At 35.8% G+C, this 18,002-nt stretch overlaps 1 protein-coding gene, 1 long non-coding RNA gene and 1 pseudogene across 2 annotated transcripts; 1 reads left to right on the top strand and 2 right to left on the bottom strand.

The window, feature by feature from the left end:
- Positions 1-1,310: 1,310 nt before the first annotated feature.
- Positions 1,311-3,604, top strand: LOC113728519 (serpin-ZXA-like). Its single transcript, XM_027252918.1, has 2 exons — positions 1,311-1,751; positions 2,843-3,604. Exons 1-2 carry the CDS (start codon positions 1,311-1,313, stop codon positions 3,602-3,604), a joined length of 1,203 nt encoding a protein of 400 aa, XP_027108719.1.
- Positions 3,605-5,142: 1,538 nt separating this feature from the next.
- On the bottom strand, positions 5,143-17,743 carry LOC113728518 (ABC transporter G family member 28-like; annotated as a pseudogene).
- Positions 7,173-8,619, bottom strand: LOC113730794 (uncharacterized). The gene is made up of 2 exons (XR_003458405.2): positions 7,649-8,619; positions 7,173-7,370 (listed from the first exon to the last, which is right to left on the bottom strand). It is a non-coding gene; the product is annotated as an uncharacterized lncRNA (long non-coding RNA).
- Positions 17,744-18,002: the final 259 nt, after the last annotated feature.

Below are 18,002 nucleotides of genomic sequence, written 5' to 3'. Positions count from 1 at the left end.
AATGTATTGAAGGAATATATAAAAAAAAATATCACAAAAACTCGCAATCCAAACGTCAACTTAGTCTTTATGTTATACAATTTGAAATTTACATACTTGGAACCAGTGTTTTAAAAGGCGAAAGCGTTGGGCAGGATGTTTTATGTCCATCTAGTGGAGGCAAAAGACCCACAAATTTTATTTTTAAATATTTTAAAAATATAATATATATGTATAAGCATGTGTGCATGTGTGTGTGTATATATATGTATAATATTAAAAATACCAAAAAAAGGATTAGATAAAATAAAAAAAATATAACCTTGTGTCTGCATAAAAAAAGTAAAACTTGTTTGTATGACTAAAAGTAAAACCTACTTGTATGACTAATGTTATGCCATAAGCGGAAACCCAACAAACCACTATAAATTTTGATGATTATTTGCATAAAAGACTTGATGTCATCCCCCAAACAAATGATCGCAGTTGTGAGAACTCTTTTCCAGGGCACTAGCAAATGATATTTGTGAGTTTTGACTATCAAATCCAGTGTCTTTCCCCTATTTCTTTAGAATATCTTCAATGTGAAGCACAAAGTTTTAAAATTTCACCTCCTTTGTATTATTAAATTCCAAACTAACATCCATGTTCATCAACTTAAATTTGTAAGCTAACATAAGAAATTTTTTTTAGAAATTGCAAATTCACATTGAGGGTCTCAACTTCCTTAAACAAGTGAAGAGAAAATCCAGTTTAGATATTCTTTTGGAGTTTAAAAAAGAGAAAAAAGTGCTGAAATTTTAAAAGCACACAATTTTTACATTGTAAAGAAAAAACTCGCAAGAATGCGTGGGCATTCGCCCGGACACTAACCCCCATTTGACCGCCCAAGGGTAATTCAGAAACACCTCGCCTCGAGAATACGACTTTCAAAACACGGCTTAAAACTTGAACAATAAAATCACTTATATTAAAACTTCTTTAGCCAATTGTACACACAGTATACCAAATCTAAAATAGTTAATTTCAATTTATTTTAGTGCAAAAAAAAAATATTTTATCCCACTTTCGATGGAATTGTTTGTCCTCCAAAGAATGGCAGAGAAATGTGTTTGAACTCAAGAACAAACAAATTTTCTGCGGTTCAGATCTGAAGCTACGTCAGCCGACAGATCTGTGCCGCTAATTGGGATCCATTGCTTGCAAGTCTTTACGCTACTTGGTCATACGATTTGCACGACAAGTCATCCTCAGGTATCCTCCAAAAAGCCCTACACTCAAAAAAAAACCTCTCATCACGCACAAGAGAAAAAAAGGAAAAAAAAAAAAACATGAATCCTTGTCTTCCTTTTGCTGCAAATCTTGTGCAAAGTAGCCTCCGCAGCAATGGGTTCTCGAAAAATATTGTGCTGTCTCCGCTGTCCTTGAACGCCATAGCAGCCATGCTGGCCACGGGATGTTCAGGACGCTCTCTGAAGCGTGTACTCAGCTTTGTTGGATGCGACGATTTGGAGCAGCTCAAGTCGATGTTTTCGCAGATGATGTCTATTGCAACTTCCTCCTCCTCCTCCTCCTCCCCTTCCTCCTCCGCCTGCAGTGGCATGAGTAATAGCTACCGTCGTTATCGAGGTTGTGGTGGTAGTAGTAGTCCTCCAAAGATCTCATTCGTCAATGGAGTTTGGGTGGATTCTCGTTTTCCCCTCAAGCCCTCGTACAAGGACTGTGTTACTAACGTCTTCAAATCAGATGCCAAAAACGTGGATTTCCAAAAAGTACGTGTTACTAGGTGACTGGTCTTCTCTCTTCTGTTGCTGACTCTTGTATTTTTTTTTTTGGCTATTATGTTGGGACGAAAAGTAAAATAGTAGTTTGTTAGGGTTAGTGAATGGTGTACGATATTAGTATGATGAAAAGGGAGAATTCCCATCATCAATCTCATTTTTAAGGTGATTAGGTTGATGAAACTCATAGTGGGAAAGTAAGAAAAAAAAAAAAAAGGGACAGGTACAAACTACAAAATTGTGGATAAGTGCATGTATGCATAATAGGCTGATATGTATATGTATAGAGACGTAAACGAGTCGAATCGAATCGAGTATTTCATGTTTGAGTTCTGTTCGTTAAGCGATTCGAACAACGTTCGTGTTCGTTCGTTAATTTTCAAACTCCAAACCTGTGTTCGTGTTCGGCTCGTTAAGCAAAGTTTATGTTTGAATTCGAGTTCGTGTTCGACTCATTTAACATAAATGAGCCGTTCGAGAACATTCTCGAAATACTCGAATCCAAATTATTTTAAACCTTAAATATGCCATACAAATCATTAATCATTCTAAAAAATAATTAAAGCACTAAGAGACTAAATTCTATTATTCATTAACTATATAACTAACATTAACATAAAAATAACAAATAAAACCCTCCAAATACAAAAGTCTAGCCATAAAATTAACCCTAAAATTTGTCAAATGATAATTATGTTCATGTTCGCGAACGTTCGTTAAAACTCGCGAACATGCTCATGTTCGCTTGATTATTAATCGAACAAAAAAAATCGTTCGAACTCGATTCGTTTAAAATTTCGAACGAGTCTTTCACGAATACGAATATGTCGAAACGAACCGAACTACCAAACAGTTCGATTCGTTTAACAGCTCTATATATATGTATGATAAGGGCATGTGTGCATATCTAGTTGATCAATTATGCTGTTTAATTACCTTTAGTACTGTTGATTACAAAAATCTGCCCAATTCCTCTTTTGTAACTTCGTGCATTAAGTCAATCAGTTAACCTATGAAAAACTATTCTTGCTGAATTTGTCTTGATAATGTTGTTTTATGTTGGACTCAACGATTTTGTGTAGGCCGATAAAGCCATCAAAGAAATAAACTCATGGGCAGACCTGCAAACGAATGGCCTCATAAAAGATGTTCTTCAACGTGGCCACATTAGCCCTGTTACCGCACTTATACTAGGAAATGCTCTTTACTTCAAAGGATATTGGGCAGATGAATTTGATATTACAAGGACTCGGAATCAGAACTTCTCCCTTCTCGGTGGAGACAAGGTTTCTGTTCCCTTCATGGGCATTTCAAGACATTATCTGTACGGATCATTTGATGACTTTAAAGTCATCGAGCTTCCCTATAAAAGCGGCAACATCGGAGACAAGAAGAGATTTTCAATGCAGTTGATCCTCCCACACAAGATAGATGGATTGCAGGATCTAGTATTGAAGTTCAATTCCGGGTTTATAAGCCCCCATTTCGAGCTTGAGAGAACACTTGTTGATGTCGTGCGGATACCCAAAATCAAATTCTCAAGCGTTCTTGAGGAAATTAAATTTCCATTCATGGAACAAGACATGGAGCTGACAGAGATGATTCATGCTAGAGATCCGCCTTTCATTTCAAAAATAATTCACAAAGCTTTTATCGAGGTGGATGAGAAAGGCACAGAGGCAGCAGCCGTCACTTTTAGTGCAATAGAGGGCTGTGCACCCGAAGCAATACAGCGAGAAATCAAGACTTTTGTAGCTGACCATCCTTTCATGTTCATCGTCAAAGAAGAGACATCTGGATTAGTCCTCTTCGTTGGAGCTGTAGTAAATCCCCTCCCAGAATGATCGAACATATATAATTGCTGGAGATTTATAGCAGTCAAAAGCATTAGGTTTATTTCGGAATCATTAATCTTTTAAGCACCCTTTTTCCCCCCTCTCTCATTTAGGCACCAGAATGGTTGTATTTTGATTATGTATTAATTATGAGTATTGCTACAAATTATGAAAATAATTTCGGGAGTGTCTAAGTTATACAAGGCTACGGAGTACATTCATCACGTAAAAATACTAAAGACTCCTTCACGTAGGCTGTCAAAGTTCTGTCATGCAAAAACCTCCATTTATATACTGCTGATCAAGTTGATCAGGAGACCGGGTAATAGGCTCTGAATCGGGCTCCTCCCATTACACTATGTCTCCTGTCTCGATACATATTAGATGATTGCTATTTGTCAACTAATTTCTTGAATAACTGAGCATAATATATACTGGAAAAAGCAAAACTCGAGCAATTCTAATTACCATCAAAAGAAAAAGATTTTCACTTTCAATTCTCAAATATGAAGAAAAAAACCTCAATATAATAAAAACAAGTTCAATCGGAATCCAAAGACATTGCAATTCACGAAGTTCAATAAGTAATCGATAATTCACGATCAAGAGTATAGTACTCTTTGCAGAAGTGGTACTTGTAACAATCCACATATGGTCAAAAATAAAAATCTCTATTTGACAGGACTTCTTCTTCCTATACCTATGAATTCCATTAGATCCAAAAATGATACTCGAGAGATTGTCCTCAGGTTGAGGTTTGATGGAATTGAGTTCGTTGAGATGTATGTCTACACAGGCTGTAATACTCTTTTATGTTGAGACTTGAGCGTTGCAAGTAAACTAGAGCAAAGGGCTTATCTTTTGTTTCTATTAAATTCGTGAGTTCGTTGTAATCGGTCTATATCTCCACGTCCTTGCACAGCTCGGCTTATTCTTCGAGCCTTGCTTCTCCCTTCCCACTCTTTCTAGTAATGCTACTTAAGATGGGAGTACTATATTTACTTTGATACAATAGGAAAATTTCCAATTGGCTGCCGGGCTGAGCAACCCAACAGTTTAAAAAAAAAAAAATTGCTTTGCCTATAGGCCCGGCAGGTATAGTTCTATATTACTTCATGTTAGGTCAACATTTTAACGATTTTTTTTAACAATAAACAAAGGAATTAACCCAAACAAACGGTCTCATAAAAAGTATCTTTCAACCTCAACATATTAAACTCTTTTTAACACAATGTCTTTGATTAAATCATTTATTTTTTGCCCCATGAAGTATTACCATGTACTTTTACATTGTCCCGTACGTCCAAGCTCTTAAACCCATCGAAATTAATTCCTGGAAACAATAGAGAGCTATAGCAGGCAAAGCTTGTTCGATTCTCAGAAGGTTCCAACTTTGAAAACAAAGGGGTGAAATTTTGACTACTGTTTTGTATACAGTAAAGGAATCAATATCTGGATTTTAATGAATGTTAATATCTTGATTTTGTATACAGTAAATGAATGTTAATATCTGGACTTTACAAGGAAAACCACATTAGAATATAAATTTATACTACAGACATCAAATTTGCGACTAGCAAAGCTATGACACGACTAGCAATGCCAATGAGGATTAGAACAGCTATACTAATTAAGTATCCAGTCATGGAGATTATATCCCACATCTTTGAGTAAACTACAGCGAGTCATGATGCACACACCATAGTACCTGATAATTAACCAAAATTTTATGATGAGACATATTTCTGTCTGGTTCACAAGTCACAATGTTATAATTCCTAAGAAGACATGCATATGTGTTAGTTAAATCCATTCATTTGAGAGTTAAACTCAACTTGGTTATTTAGCTGCATCTCTTCTATCTGTTTTTTTTCTTTTCAGTTCTAGATCTCATCTGGTAGGGTTTGCATTTTAGTGAACATGTGTAACATAATTACTTTAGGGATTATTAGAACTATGTAGACAAATTTCTTCTAGAATTACAGTCATATCAAGAGATATAAGACTTGCACAATTGAGACTAGCTGCAGTTTTCTCGTTTTATGCACTAAAGCAGGCATCAAGAATTATAATCGATGGAAGTCTTAACCTTGTATGGAAGGACCATACCTTTCTGCATTTTGAGTAACAAATGCTTCTAAAGCCCACTTTGGATAACACAAGTTAGCTATAAGCTTATACACTTTATTATCTTTGGTTGTAGTTGCAATAAGAGTCAAAACCACAGAAAGAAACACTGAACACTGCAAACGGTCAAAAAATAACAGGTCAAATTGAAGAAATCAAATTTAGAACAATTCAAAGAAAGGTCATACGTTGAAAGATAGATAACAGGCTTGATGGCTACGTTAAATAGGTCTACTGTATCCTTAGCAGCAAAATGAGCCAGGCTAGAAATTCCTGAAGCACTTTCTCGCCAGTATTGTAGCCTGTCCAGTGAAAATGATCTCAAAGCCACGATTTTGCATAAAAGAGCTGAAATTAGACAAAAAGTAGAATACAGTGAGCTATAATGAGAAATTTTGCAGAATTTGTCCCATATGTGCACCTATTATCATGAAGTCTAGTCATACTTCGGGACATATCTCAGTACCGAAGAATTGCAACTTCTAACTCTTGTGAGGCAATTGAAATGGCCAGTAAAGCAAGAACAATATTAACATGGAGTAAGAGGTAGTTGGTCCTTTCAACTTACAAACAGCAATAATAGTATAATTGTAACCATGCAGTCCGAACTGATAATCGCTTTCTTTGCCAAGTATTCCCAAGCTGGCCCCAGCAACAGAATGAGATAATCTATAGCTTGCATTCTGGCTTCACGTAATCGTTGCTTGCCAACCCTGAGATCAGTATGTCCGTGAGTAACATCACAATGTGTGCTTGGTGAAGGATAAAGAAATTTAATCAATTTTCTAAATATTAAGACATTTAGCAAGTTCCAAATGTTAAGACATGTATAAAGGGCCAGCAAACCCTTCACAACTAACAGGAATTTGCTTCTGAACCAAAAGATTTAATCAAAACCCAATTGTTGAGAAGGCAATCGATTAATCAAATACACAGCAGTTGACAAAGCTTCAACCCAAAATCTAGGGGGTACAGAAGATTGCAAGAGTAATGTTCGAACCATATCCAACAAATGGCGGTTTTTGCGTTCAGCCACCCCATTTTGTTGAGGGGTATAAGGACATGATCTCTGAGATACAATCCCTTTGCGTTGCAAGTAGGCTTGGAAGTCATATGACACATATTCCCCACCATTATCAGACCGTAAGATCTTAATACAAGTGGAAAACTGTGTCTCAATGTAAGCCACAAAGGTTTGAAAAACAGTAAACACCTCAGCTTTAGTGCGCAGGAAATATATCCATGTGAACCGACTATAGTCATCAATGAATGTCACAAAGTATTTATACTGCGCATGTGAAATGACAGGAGTAATACCCCAAACATCACTATGTATTATCTCAAAGCATGCACTAGCACAACCAACAGAAGTAGGAAAAGGTAACATCTTACTCTTCCCCAATTTACACACAGAACAACCAAGAGATGATGCATGAGCAAAACCTTGATCTTTAGCACCAAGAAAACCACGCTTTATTAAATCAGATAAAATGACATTATTTGGATGACCTAATCGTCTATGCCAAATTTCAGCCTTATTGTCAACAATCATAGAGGCTAAAGATAAAGTTCTAGGAATAGTAAATTGCAATGGAAATAATCTTCCCACTCTAGGCCCCTTCGCGATTACCTTCCCCGACATCTGGTCCTGCACAAGACAACCACCACGAGAGAAATGTACATCACAATGATTCTCCACTAGCTGTCCAACAGAGATTAAATTAGTAGACAACTTAGGAGCAACAAATACATGGCGAAAAGAATGTCCAATATCACCAATAGCTGTAATTGGAAGATTACTACCATTAGCAATCTGAATATTTTGGCAACCAGTATATGGCCGCAAATTTTGTAAAAAATCAGATGAACCAGTCATATGATTGGTCGCTCCTGAGTCGATAAGCCAAGTAGATGAAGCTGGCTTACCTTGACCTTGAAGTCCAAGGGCAGAAAATGCAGTAAGAATCATCTGCTGGACCATTTCTGGGGTCAGAACAGTCTGGCTGGTGGTAGATGTAGGACCAATAACAGGAGCATCTGGAACAGTAGCTTGAAAAGCTTGGGCTCGCCTGTTTTCCGGACGTGTAGGACATTCCTTGAGAATATGTCCACTTTGCTTACAGTAACTGCAGAATTTCTTACCACAATTGCGAGCAATATGGCCAAACTCCTTGCAGCTGTAGCACTACATTTGTCCCTTTCCTCTATTCCTTCCTTGTGCAGCATAAGCAACATTGACAACCTCTGATGTCCCACCAGCTGCACTTAGAATTGACTGTGTAGCCAATCTTTGTTCTTCCCGTAACAATTCACCAACACACACATCCAAAGAAGGAACTGGATTTCGATTCAGCAATCCACCCCGAGCAGTCTCAAATTCTGGCCTCAGTTTCATCAAAAACTGATCACGCATGCTAACTTGATGAACTTTTTGAAAGCTTGCTAAGGCCTCCTTAGGTATCTCAAAGTAGATGATATCAGAATATTCACCCCACAGATTTAGAAATGCAGAATAATATTGCTCAATAGACAGATTACCTTGACTGAACTTACTGATATCAAGTTCAAGCTGAAATCGTCTTGCAGTGTTGTGTTGATGATATATGCGTTTCAGAAAATTCCATATCTCCTTTGCAGTATTAAATGAACGTAAGCTGTTCACCATATGAGGTTCAATGGATGCTAAAATCCATGAAATAATTCGTGAATCATTTGATTCCCATTGACTTATTTCTTTCTCAGTTCCAGAAGCAGTAGAAGACCCATCAATGTGACCCCAAAGCTCCTTCCCTTTCAGAAACATTCTGAACTGAAATTCCCATGTTGCATAATTCTTCCCTGTAAGTCTGATACCCAAAGTCTCTGCAGATTGTCTTCCAAAAGAATTCTCAGCAGCCATTCTTAACAAAACTCAAATGCAAATCCGAAATCACAGATTGATAAACTAAGAAATATCAAAACCAGAATGTTGATTAGAAATCAACCCAAAAAGCTAAAGAAAAAAAATACTCAAAATATCTTATAGATTCAAAAGGTAGGCTGTGATACCATGACAAAATTTGAGTAAATTGACTGGAATCGGATGCCGTTCCTCTTCCTGGTCCTTTCTATTAAATAAGAATTCCTGTACAATCTATTTTTGGTAAACCCCTATATATACTTGATTGATTGACCTAATATACAGCTATGGTAACTGATTTTCTATTCTAGGTAAGAAATATATACAGATTGTAGCCATAATGTCTGTCATAATCTGCCATAATCTTTCCCATAACCTCTGCCATATAATCTGTCATAATCTTTCCCATAACCTCTGCCATATAATCTGCCACAATCTCTGCCATTGATACCATTGATAGAGTTCACAGTTTCAGCACATGTAAATAACTTCTCTTCATGCAAGGTAAGGCCTAATATTTCTCACTGTTCCCCCTTCCCTCAGTCTCCTGTTTATTCAAATTTGGCCTGTTTTATCCGGGCTGAGTGGGTTTCATGAAAGTCAATTAACGTCGAAGAAGATTGATGAAATTTTGTTATGTACCTTCCAAGGAAGTACTTATATTGTAGAACCACATTGGGAGTTCTCCGCTCTGACAAATCCTTTGACCGCAAGAAACGGTGCCCCATAATACTTTTCTGCCGTTCCATGTTAGACTTCGCATCGTGCCACATTTCCCCAGCAAAAGATTGTTCCTTGTTTCTAATTTCAGGAGAATTCTCATGATTACCAAATTGTATATTTGATGGAGATGCAGTAACGCCAGCAGAATACTGTTGCATGTCAGAAGGCACAGGATAACCATTGTAAAGCATCCATCTTTTAGGGAGCTCTTCGTGACTCAAAATGAAGCTTGTGTCTGGTTTGACTATTCCCTCCGAAACATCTATGAAGTACTCCGGGGGATTAACTCTGTCAGGAACTCGGATGTCAAGGCTGGTGAAGTAGTCTTCAACTGTGCTGACTGGACCATGATAGACGGTGAGACCAGCTTTTGATAGAAGTATCAAGTCATCAAACATCTTGAATAAGGTGTGGCTGAAACTAGAATATAATCAATGAAAATTAGGAGAATAAAAGTATCCAAACAGTCGTACCAAATGGAAAAAAAATGGAAAAACTGATGCCCTCGTAATTTGAGATTTCTAGGACATTTTGTTAATAACTAACTACTTCGTAAACATGGGAGCTTCTGCTCCCAAGCAGTCCACAAATGTTCCTCGGATGCAATTGTCTGATTTTCGTTTGCATATTCCATAAGAATAATGCTATAGAAGTTCCTAAATGTATGCTAAAGATTCTTAATAGCATGAGCAAATGAGTTGAAGTAAAGAAATCGTTACCATAGTGATACATGACAAACAAGTCCAACCAAAAGAAAAAGGAAATTACCATCAAGTATTCATAAGATTGATGTAGTTACCTTGGTTAGTGAACAGCCATGCAGATGTTGACCCCCTCAAGAGCTTCCCGCCGAAGTGCTGAAAGAAGTAGCTGGGAAGTTGAGCTCTCCAATCCAGATGTCGGCTCATCTAGAAAGAGAAGTGAAGGTTCCATTACCAACTCCAGACCAACATTTACTCTTTTCCTTTGACCTCCAGATATTCCTCTCTTTTCTACTGTTCCAACAAGTGAATCACGAACTGCTTGCAACCCCAGAGATCAATAACCCTCTCAACTATAAAAACCTTATGTGGCCTTGGCAAGTCTGCTGAAAGCCTTCAATGATTTTAAGAAGTACAGAACAGTTAAATAGTGAAATTTTAAGCTGCAGGAGTTGCTATTAGCAATAGAAAGGCAATGGAGAGATCATGAAGATGAATAATTAGAAAAGTTTCATGGTTTGTTGCAATTTCATATGTCAGATTATTGACAAGCCAATTCTCCCAAAAAAAAAAGTAATAATAGTAACAATAGTAATGCAATTAATTATACACGTTTCCAACACAAAAATGTTTCAAGGCAATTTTGCCTTGATGAATCAGATACTCTTCGAACTGGACACAAATTAGCCTCTATAAACCACCTAAACTGTTTCTGCTCCTGATGGTTTCAATTATTCTTAATCAACAATATTTAGACAAGAAATTTTTGTTTAGATGTTATACAGAAAAACAACCATATAGGGTGCAAGAGAATTGGACATCACATACCTGCATCTTGCACTGAACCACAAGTTCTCCTCCACAGTCAAATTTCCATGCACAATATCATCCTGAGGAACAAAACCAACTATTTTCTTGTATGAATGGATTGATTCTGTCTTTCCATTTATAAGAATCAAACCATTTACTTTGCTGCCAACTGCTTTTCCTGCCAGGGCAGAGAGAAAAGTTGTTTTTCCAGGCCCTGACGGGCCCATTACAGCTGTAATACGGCCAGGCATAATATTTCCAGTAATGGACCTCAAAATATGTTTGTTTTTCCCTTTCATTCCTTCCAGAGTAACAGTTAAGTCTCTAAAAGCAATCTCAATAATAGGTCTTTTTCTCGTGTTAGTATCGACTGCCAATTGAATTACTCCTGGGAAGGTTAAATTTCTGGTCTGCTGCTGCTGAGCTTTCTCTTTCTCAAGTTGTGAATAAGCATACTTGAAGATTTGGCTCTCAGTACGTAATTCTTTTTCCTTTGCGGCTTTTGATTTGCTATTTCTATCTTCCACCCTGAAACTTGAGAAACTATCAGAATGGTCTTCAGTTTCATGCATCATTCTCATGAGATCATCCCCTTCTACTTTCTTCCCTTCAGATGAAGCACGTGATTGCTCTGATGCACCAAAAGTAATAGCATCCATGGCAGGATATAACTCCTTATCTACTCCAAGTTCCACTATGTTCAATGTCATAACATTCTCAATTTCCACGCTGACTTTCCTGCTAGAGAATCTCTGAGATATTTCAGTACGCAATTGAGCTGCATGCTTTTTAGCTGCATCCCTTGCAGCTTTCCACCTTTCACGCACTTGAACCTTGTCTCTTACACTTCTAGCTGCTGCTTCCCTGGACTTGGCCCTTCTCCTCTCTCGAATTGTGATGGATTGGTCAAAGCAATTATAGACAATAAAAAGAAGAATACTCAAACCAGCCTGCAATTATGATAAATAAGTTTTTTTTTAGTTGTAGATTCAATAGCGAAAGAATACAGGGACTTTGAGGCGATGGCCGGGCAAGCAAAATCTTTCACCAATCAGAATGCAGGTGCTGCCCAAGGCTCAATGACGGATATTATAAATGCTTAAACAGTTTATTGTGATAGAATGTGATCCTAACAAGTCGCCAAGACTACAAGTGCCCCGACAATCAGAAAGCAAAGCCAATAACAACGGAGATGCTGAAACATGAGCTCTCTGGCATCTTCAGGACAGCTACTATAGCTGTAGCAGTATCTAACTTGAAACTGTTAAGCTCACTCTCACCTTCTAAAATGATTCATGTACAAGTCAGAGTAAAAGAACCTCCCGCATTTGACTTCCCCTAAAAGACAAAGGACCCAACATAGTCAAGAAAAAGGAACAACTTACTACAAGCATTAGTCCATGTACATGAATATTTTGATTTGCTGTATTTGGACCACATGTAGCCAACTTGAAGCATTCTGCAAGTTTAATTTGCAAGACATCACTCCACTGAGCAATGATTTTTAGAAAAAAAAAAAAAACTTATCACAATCTGGGTCAGACTTTTTTCTGAACTTACGTTTCTCAGCTGTAGAACCCCTAGGACAGTAATTCCTGGATTTTCAAGAGAACATAGTTGTATATCAACTCCAGCAATATAAAACTTTATAACAAGAATAACGGGAATATTAAGAAATCATAGGCACCAATTACTCAAATATCATCGTTACTGCTGATAATCAGGTACACATCTACTTACAAAAACAATAGTGCAAATCATAGTTGTCGGAAACTGCATCTTGCATGTGCTTCTCCTAAATAGATTTCAAAGTATAGGACAAAAATTGTGATAAACTTATGCTACATGCTTAAAACTCTTAGTAATCATGCTTAAACTGCTTCTTGCATGTGCTTCTCCAAAATAAATTTCAAAGTATAGGACAAAAATTGTGATAAACTTATGCTACATGCTTAAAACTCTTAGTAATCATGTTTAGAGAATCAAATAACTTTACAGAATTAGTTGAGAATTTTTTGAAACTAATCCATTCATTGGAGTTGATCTTTAATGGTAAAATGGAAGCATAACCTTCTTTTAGTATTTCACTTGCATATCTAGTTTGCCATTCCATTAAATGTTTCAAAGTATATTCTATACTCCCATTCCAAAACTATTTCATGCTTCCAAATAACTTTTTTTTTTTTTTTAAACAAGCTAGAATTCAAATTACAGGAACTAAAGACAAGCATTGTGGATAAAGGATCAACATAGTACCCAGTGCTGCAAGCTTTTGCCTCTGTAGTGGTTGGACAATATGATCCTGCTGGACAGAATATGCCACTACTAAAGTGTAAATCTGACCACGTATTTGCTCCACCACAGGTGTGATTCAGCTGTCCAGGTGGTAATTTGTAATCATACCTGAAGAAGACCATCAATAATCTTAAATGGAGAACAAGATAGAGAAAGAAAGCCTGTAAGAATTGTTGGAACAAGAATCAGAACTTACGGATCACAGTTGCCAGTAGTCATATTAAGTGTAGCTAGTGGACAGTATGAACCCAACGGGCATGCTTCACATGCACAAAAAGATCATATGAGAAAGCTTCTTACTCTTTAGCAATCAAAGAATAAATAATTTTGGAGCTTAATGTTGTAAACAAGCATCAAAACTCGTTCAATAATTAGCGCAGGCGGACAGAGCATCAACTACATCTTATCCTGGTACAAAGAAAGGAGGCACTGTAGGAGCGCCATGGAAGAAGTAAGAAGTCAACACAGAACGAGTGATTAAGTTCTTGAAATAGAAAACTGCAGGTTTGAGGGATGTTTCCAAACACAGCCTATATTTAGGAATACTTGAAGTGCAATGGATAGTTCATCCAATAATATCACGAATGATCGACTGCGCAGTTGGTTTCGACTAAGATACATGGGTAGGAAGAGGAAAGGAATGAGAAAGGCTATAAAGGAAACTCTGGTTGAACAAGAACTCGACTTTTTGGAAGAATGTTAAATGCATAAACATGCATGGTCGCTGATAAAATGTACCGGATGTTAATGGCGTTATACAATGCTAAATCAAAATTCTTAGTAAATTAAACAAGAATAAACAGCATTGCTAGTGTCAATGTGGAAGATTACTCTAAATTCACTTAAGGTTATAGAAGAAGTACGCGCTAACATTTCTTAAGATTGCTTCAGAAAGAAGCTTAAAGTCAAAAGAGTTAAGAAAATGAGTCTCATTTATCATCTGCAGGAACTATAGGAAGTTGCAATTATGGGAAAAAAAACTTTAAAAGAATTCATGTACTAGAATAATAGAATGTTCTTGTGTGCTTACGTATCATGCAAGTGAGGCCACGAGGGCAGAAAAAACCGGCACAGCAGGATTGACAGTCGAGAGTTCTGGCTGGTATGCCCTGAAAATCTGTTAGATCAACCCGGTGATCTGAGTTAGCTCGACATGCCCATCCAGGCTCACAACCAGGAACCCAGGAGGTGGTGTTACAGTTGTTGTTAGGTTTCGTGCTTTGGATTCCGAAAGACAAACTCAAAGGTTGGATGCCATTCAAGTAAGCTTTTATCTCGGCAGCTGTGCACAGTCGCTGCCTGATATCTCCTGTCGAGCATTTGAGGGTCAGTATCTAGAGATGGACTTTCTGGCATTGGAAACTGAAAATCCCCCTAGTAGGATTAATTCTTCAGTTATCTACCTCCAGCACCATGTATTTTTTCCGTTATTTGTACCGGCAGCTAAAGCTACGGGAGAGTGTTAAAACTTAAAGTTTTTTTAGGCCAACACTTTTTTTTGTGTAAGGGGAGCCTCTAAACCTTACTAGCACGAGGAGAAAGGAGAAAGATATGAAAGCCGAATCACTGAAGGCCAAGTGGAGTCGAGTTTGAATAGAATATTATTCGAACTCTATTCCAGTAAAATTATTCGAACTTGAATTCGAGTTCAAATTTAAATTTATTTTACCTTTCTCAAGCTCGACGTTGAACTTGACCAAATCGAACTCAATCGAGTGTAATTGAGTTCAATCAAGATTTTAAACTCAATTTTTTAGTAAATTTCATAATTTTATAATACATAATTAAAAATTATATTATAAATATACTACTCGATAAGATTTTATGAGTACTCGAATTTTATTTTATTTCTTGAACTCGATTCGATTACCTTATCAAGTAATTTGAACTCAAACCAAACTACTCGCAAGTCCGAATTGAGTAGTTTAATTAATTTACACCCCTAATCTCACAATCACAAGCAAAGGGGAAATATATTTTAAAAATAAAACTAAAATATAAAAGGAAGCTTAAGTGTCGAACGACCTCAAGAATACCAGAGTCTGGCTATATACTACACTTTGACATTTTATGACTTTAAATTGAGTTCCCTCTATTTAATGGCTTTTTGATGAAATAATTTTACCAATCCAAAGATCACCACATTTTAAGGAATCACTACATTCATTGGCCAACTTTGTAATAACGATGTCCATCACCAGCCTCACAAGTTGGGAGTTATTCAATTCAAATCAATTGATATAATTCTTATATTTTTTTGATATAAGTTTGTGCAAATTGGGTTTAATTCAAATTTCTTAGATTTAATTTGAATTTGTCAATTCGTATAAGTAAATTAGTATAAATTTTATAATTACACCTAAACTAAACTAATTTACATTAAATGTGTAAAGAATTGGATGAACCAGTTGGAATTTGACAAAACTCAACTTTTGCAACCCGTAATCACATGAAACTCAGGCTAAAAAAAATCCCTAACAAACCCTTTCTCCGCGTTGTATCTATCCACTCACAAGTCAATTTGGTGAATACACCACCCTTCAACCCCATTACTTAACCATAAAGTACTTTTTGATAATCTAAGTAAAAAAGGAAAAAGAAAAAAATAGTACTTTCTTTTTTGTGGTGATTGATTTTTTCCCGTGATGGATGGAAGACAACAGAGAAGATCAAAACATACCTTTGGAAAAGGGTTGAATTGGGTGATAAAATAGAAAGAATTATAAGTAGGAGGTCCTCATTACCCACTTACCAAAAAACCAAAAAAAAAATTGATGAAGAAACTTTAAAACTCAATAATACTACAAATTAACCCACAACTAATCGATTGAAAGAAACTCAAGTATAGAAAGGGCCTGATTTTTAATTTTAATTTTCAAATTTATTCGCATTAACAACTGGAAGTGCATATTTTCTAGTGTCATATTAGTAATTTTGATAAACGTGATCAATTCCTAAACAGCGGATTTTTTTTTTAAAAAAAAAAGACACCTTCTGTTCTAATCTGGATTCCAGATCAAATAACCAATTGCATAGTATTTCGGAAGGAATTTTTTAAGCATTAGTTAAAAAGTAACCAACAATATCAAGCTATCATCCCCCTGAATAGTTAGTAGGGTTAAATGTGCTAAACCCCCCTTAAACTCTACCAATAGTTGTGCTTTGTTTCCTTGAATTCATTAAATGAGCACTTTGCCCCCCTATTTGATATTTTAAGGCAAAAGTGCCCTTACTATTTTATTTTATTTCTTTTTTGTTTATTCATCCCCTTGTTTTTTTCTCTTCCACTACTTTTTTATTTTTATATTTTCTTTTCTTACTATTTTCATTTTTACACTTCTTTCATGTCACTATTTTGTTTCACTTTTCTATTATTATTACTAATTTGTTTACTTATTATAATATTGTAATTATCTTTTTCTTATAATTTCATTCTTATTTTATATATTTACACTATTAGAAATTCAAGACAAACTATTAGCGTAAAAAAACTGATATATGCCTGTCATAATCAAAAAGTATATATTATTAGTAATTTAATTATTTAAAAAGATATTAGTAAACTAGAACTTTAAATTACTTAATATTTAAAAAAAATATCCCAAAAAATAATGTAACTAATATTTTTATTCATTTTTATGTATAATTGATTAACTACTATGTTATTATGATCTGAATTTGTTACCGTTGTTAATAAAAATTAATTTATTCTAAACTCTAAATGTATTGATAGAAATAATATATGAAATAATCTATGCGCATATTTGTGATCATTATAATTTCCAATAACAAAAAGTAAAAAAGATAGAAATAAATAAAGAATAAGTCTAAGAAAACAAAAACTAATATATAGATAATAATAACAAAGAGAAGACGTAGTAGATCACATGCGAGAAGAAAGAAAATTAAAAAAAAAAGATAAAGAAAAGGGACAAGTAGAAAAAGCACAAAAAAGGAGAAAAAAGAATAAAACAATAATTTAATATGGAATGGGCACTTTCATCCTAAAACATAATTACATAATATAGGAGAGCAAAGTGCCTATTCATTGATTTTGGGGTAAACATGCGACTAAAGGTAAAGTTCGTGGGGATTTAACGCTTTTAACCCTAGCTAATAATTATCTGAATTGCAAACTCCTCCATTTCTTGATATCAAGAACTAGCACACCCAGAATTCATATATACCTCTGATTTTGGTAATGCAGTTAGCCATAAAATCCAAATTGTTGGAAAAATTAAACGCCCTGTTCCATTCATCTTTCCTAAAAAAGCAAAACAACCCACAAACCAAAATCATAAGTACTAGTAGTAAAAAATAGAAATCCAATAAAAAATGAAAAAAAAGGAAACTGCAAAAGCAAACCAATATATAATGCTAGTAAAATAACTTACGCATCCTTAATACAGTCGATAGGATTGTTAGCAGATTGAGTAGAAAGCAAAGAAGTCGATGCTGGACAAATTCTGAGTTATGTACCGGAAAATCTTTTCCACTTCCATATGTGTAGTAGTCATCAAAGTTCTGGCAATGTACCATCTGCACCCACCTTAACTGCAAAATTCCAACTACTAAAACCGCCAATGCCGTCATCCTACGAGTACTAAATGATTTGAGACCTTTTCTGGGTACTTTTTCTCTGCTCATTTTTCAAAATTGCTCTCGCTTCTTTCTTTCAATAGGGACGGATTTCTGAAAATCTAAGTCAATCCCACTTGATAAAATGGATAAGGGTCTGATCCGAGAGGGAGAAAGAGCAGCCAGCCGAAGAGTAATAATGGTATGAATGTATAAATGGGAGGTAAAGAAAAGGATCCAAAGATCGAAATGGGAGGTAAGAAGAGGGGAAACA

The sequence above is a fragment of the Coffea arabica genome, chromosome 2e (genome assembly GCF_036785885.1).
Source record: "Coffea arabica cultivar ET-39 chromosome 2e, Coffea Arabica ET-39 HiFi, whole genome shotgun sequence".
Lineage (NCBI taxonomy): Eukaryota > Viridiplantae > Streptophyta > Magnoliopsida > Gentianales > Rubiaceae > Coffea > Coffea arabica.
The sequence above is the reverse complement of the archived record's forward strand: the minus strand, read 5'-3'. Positions and strand labels throughout refer to the sequence as shown.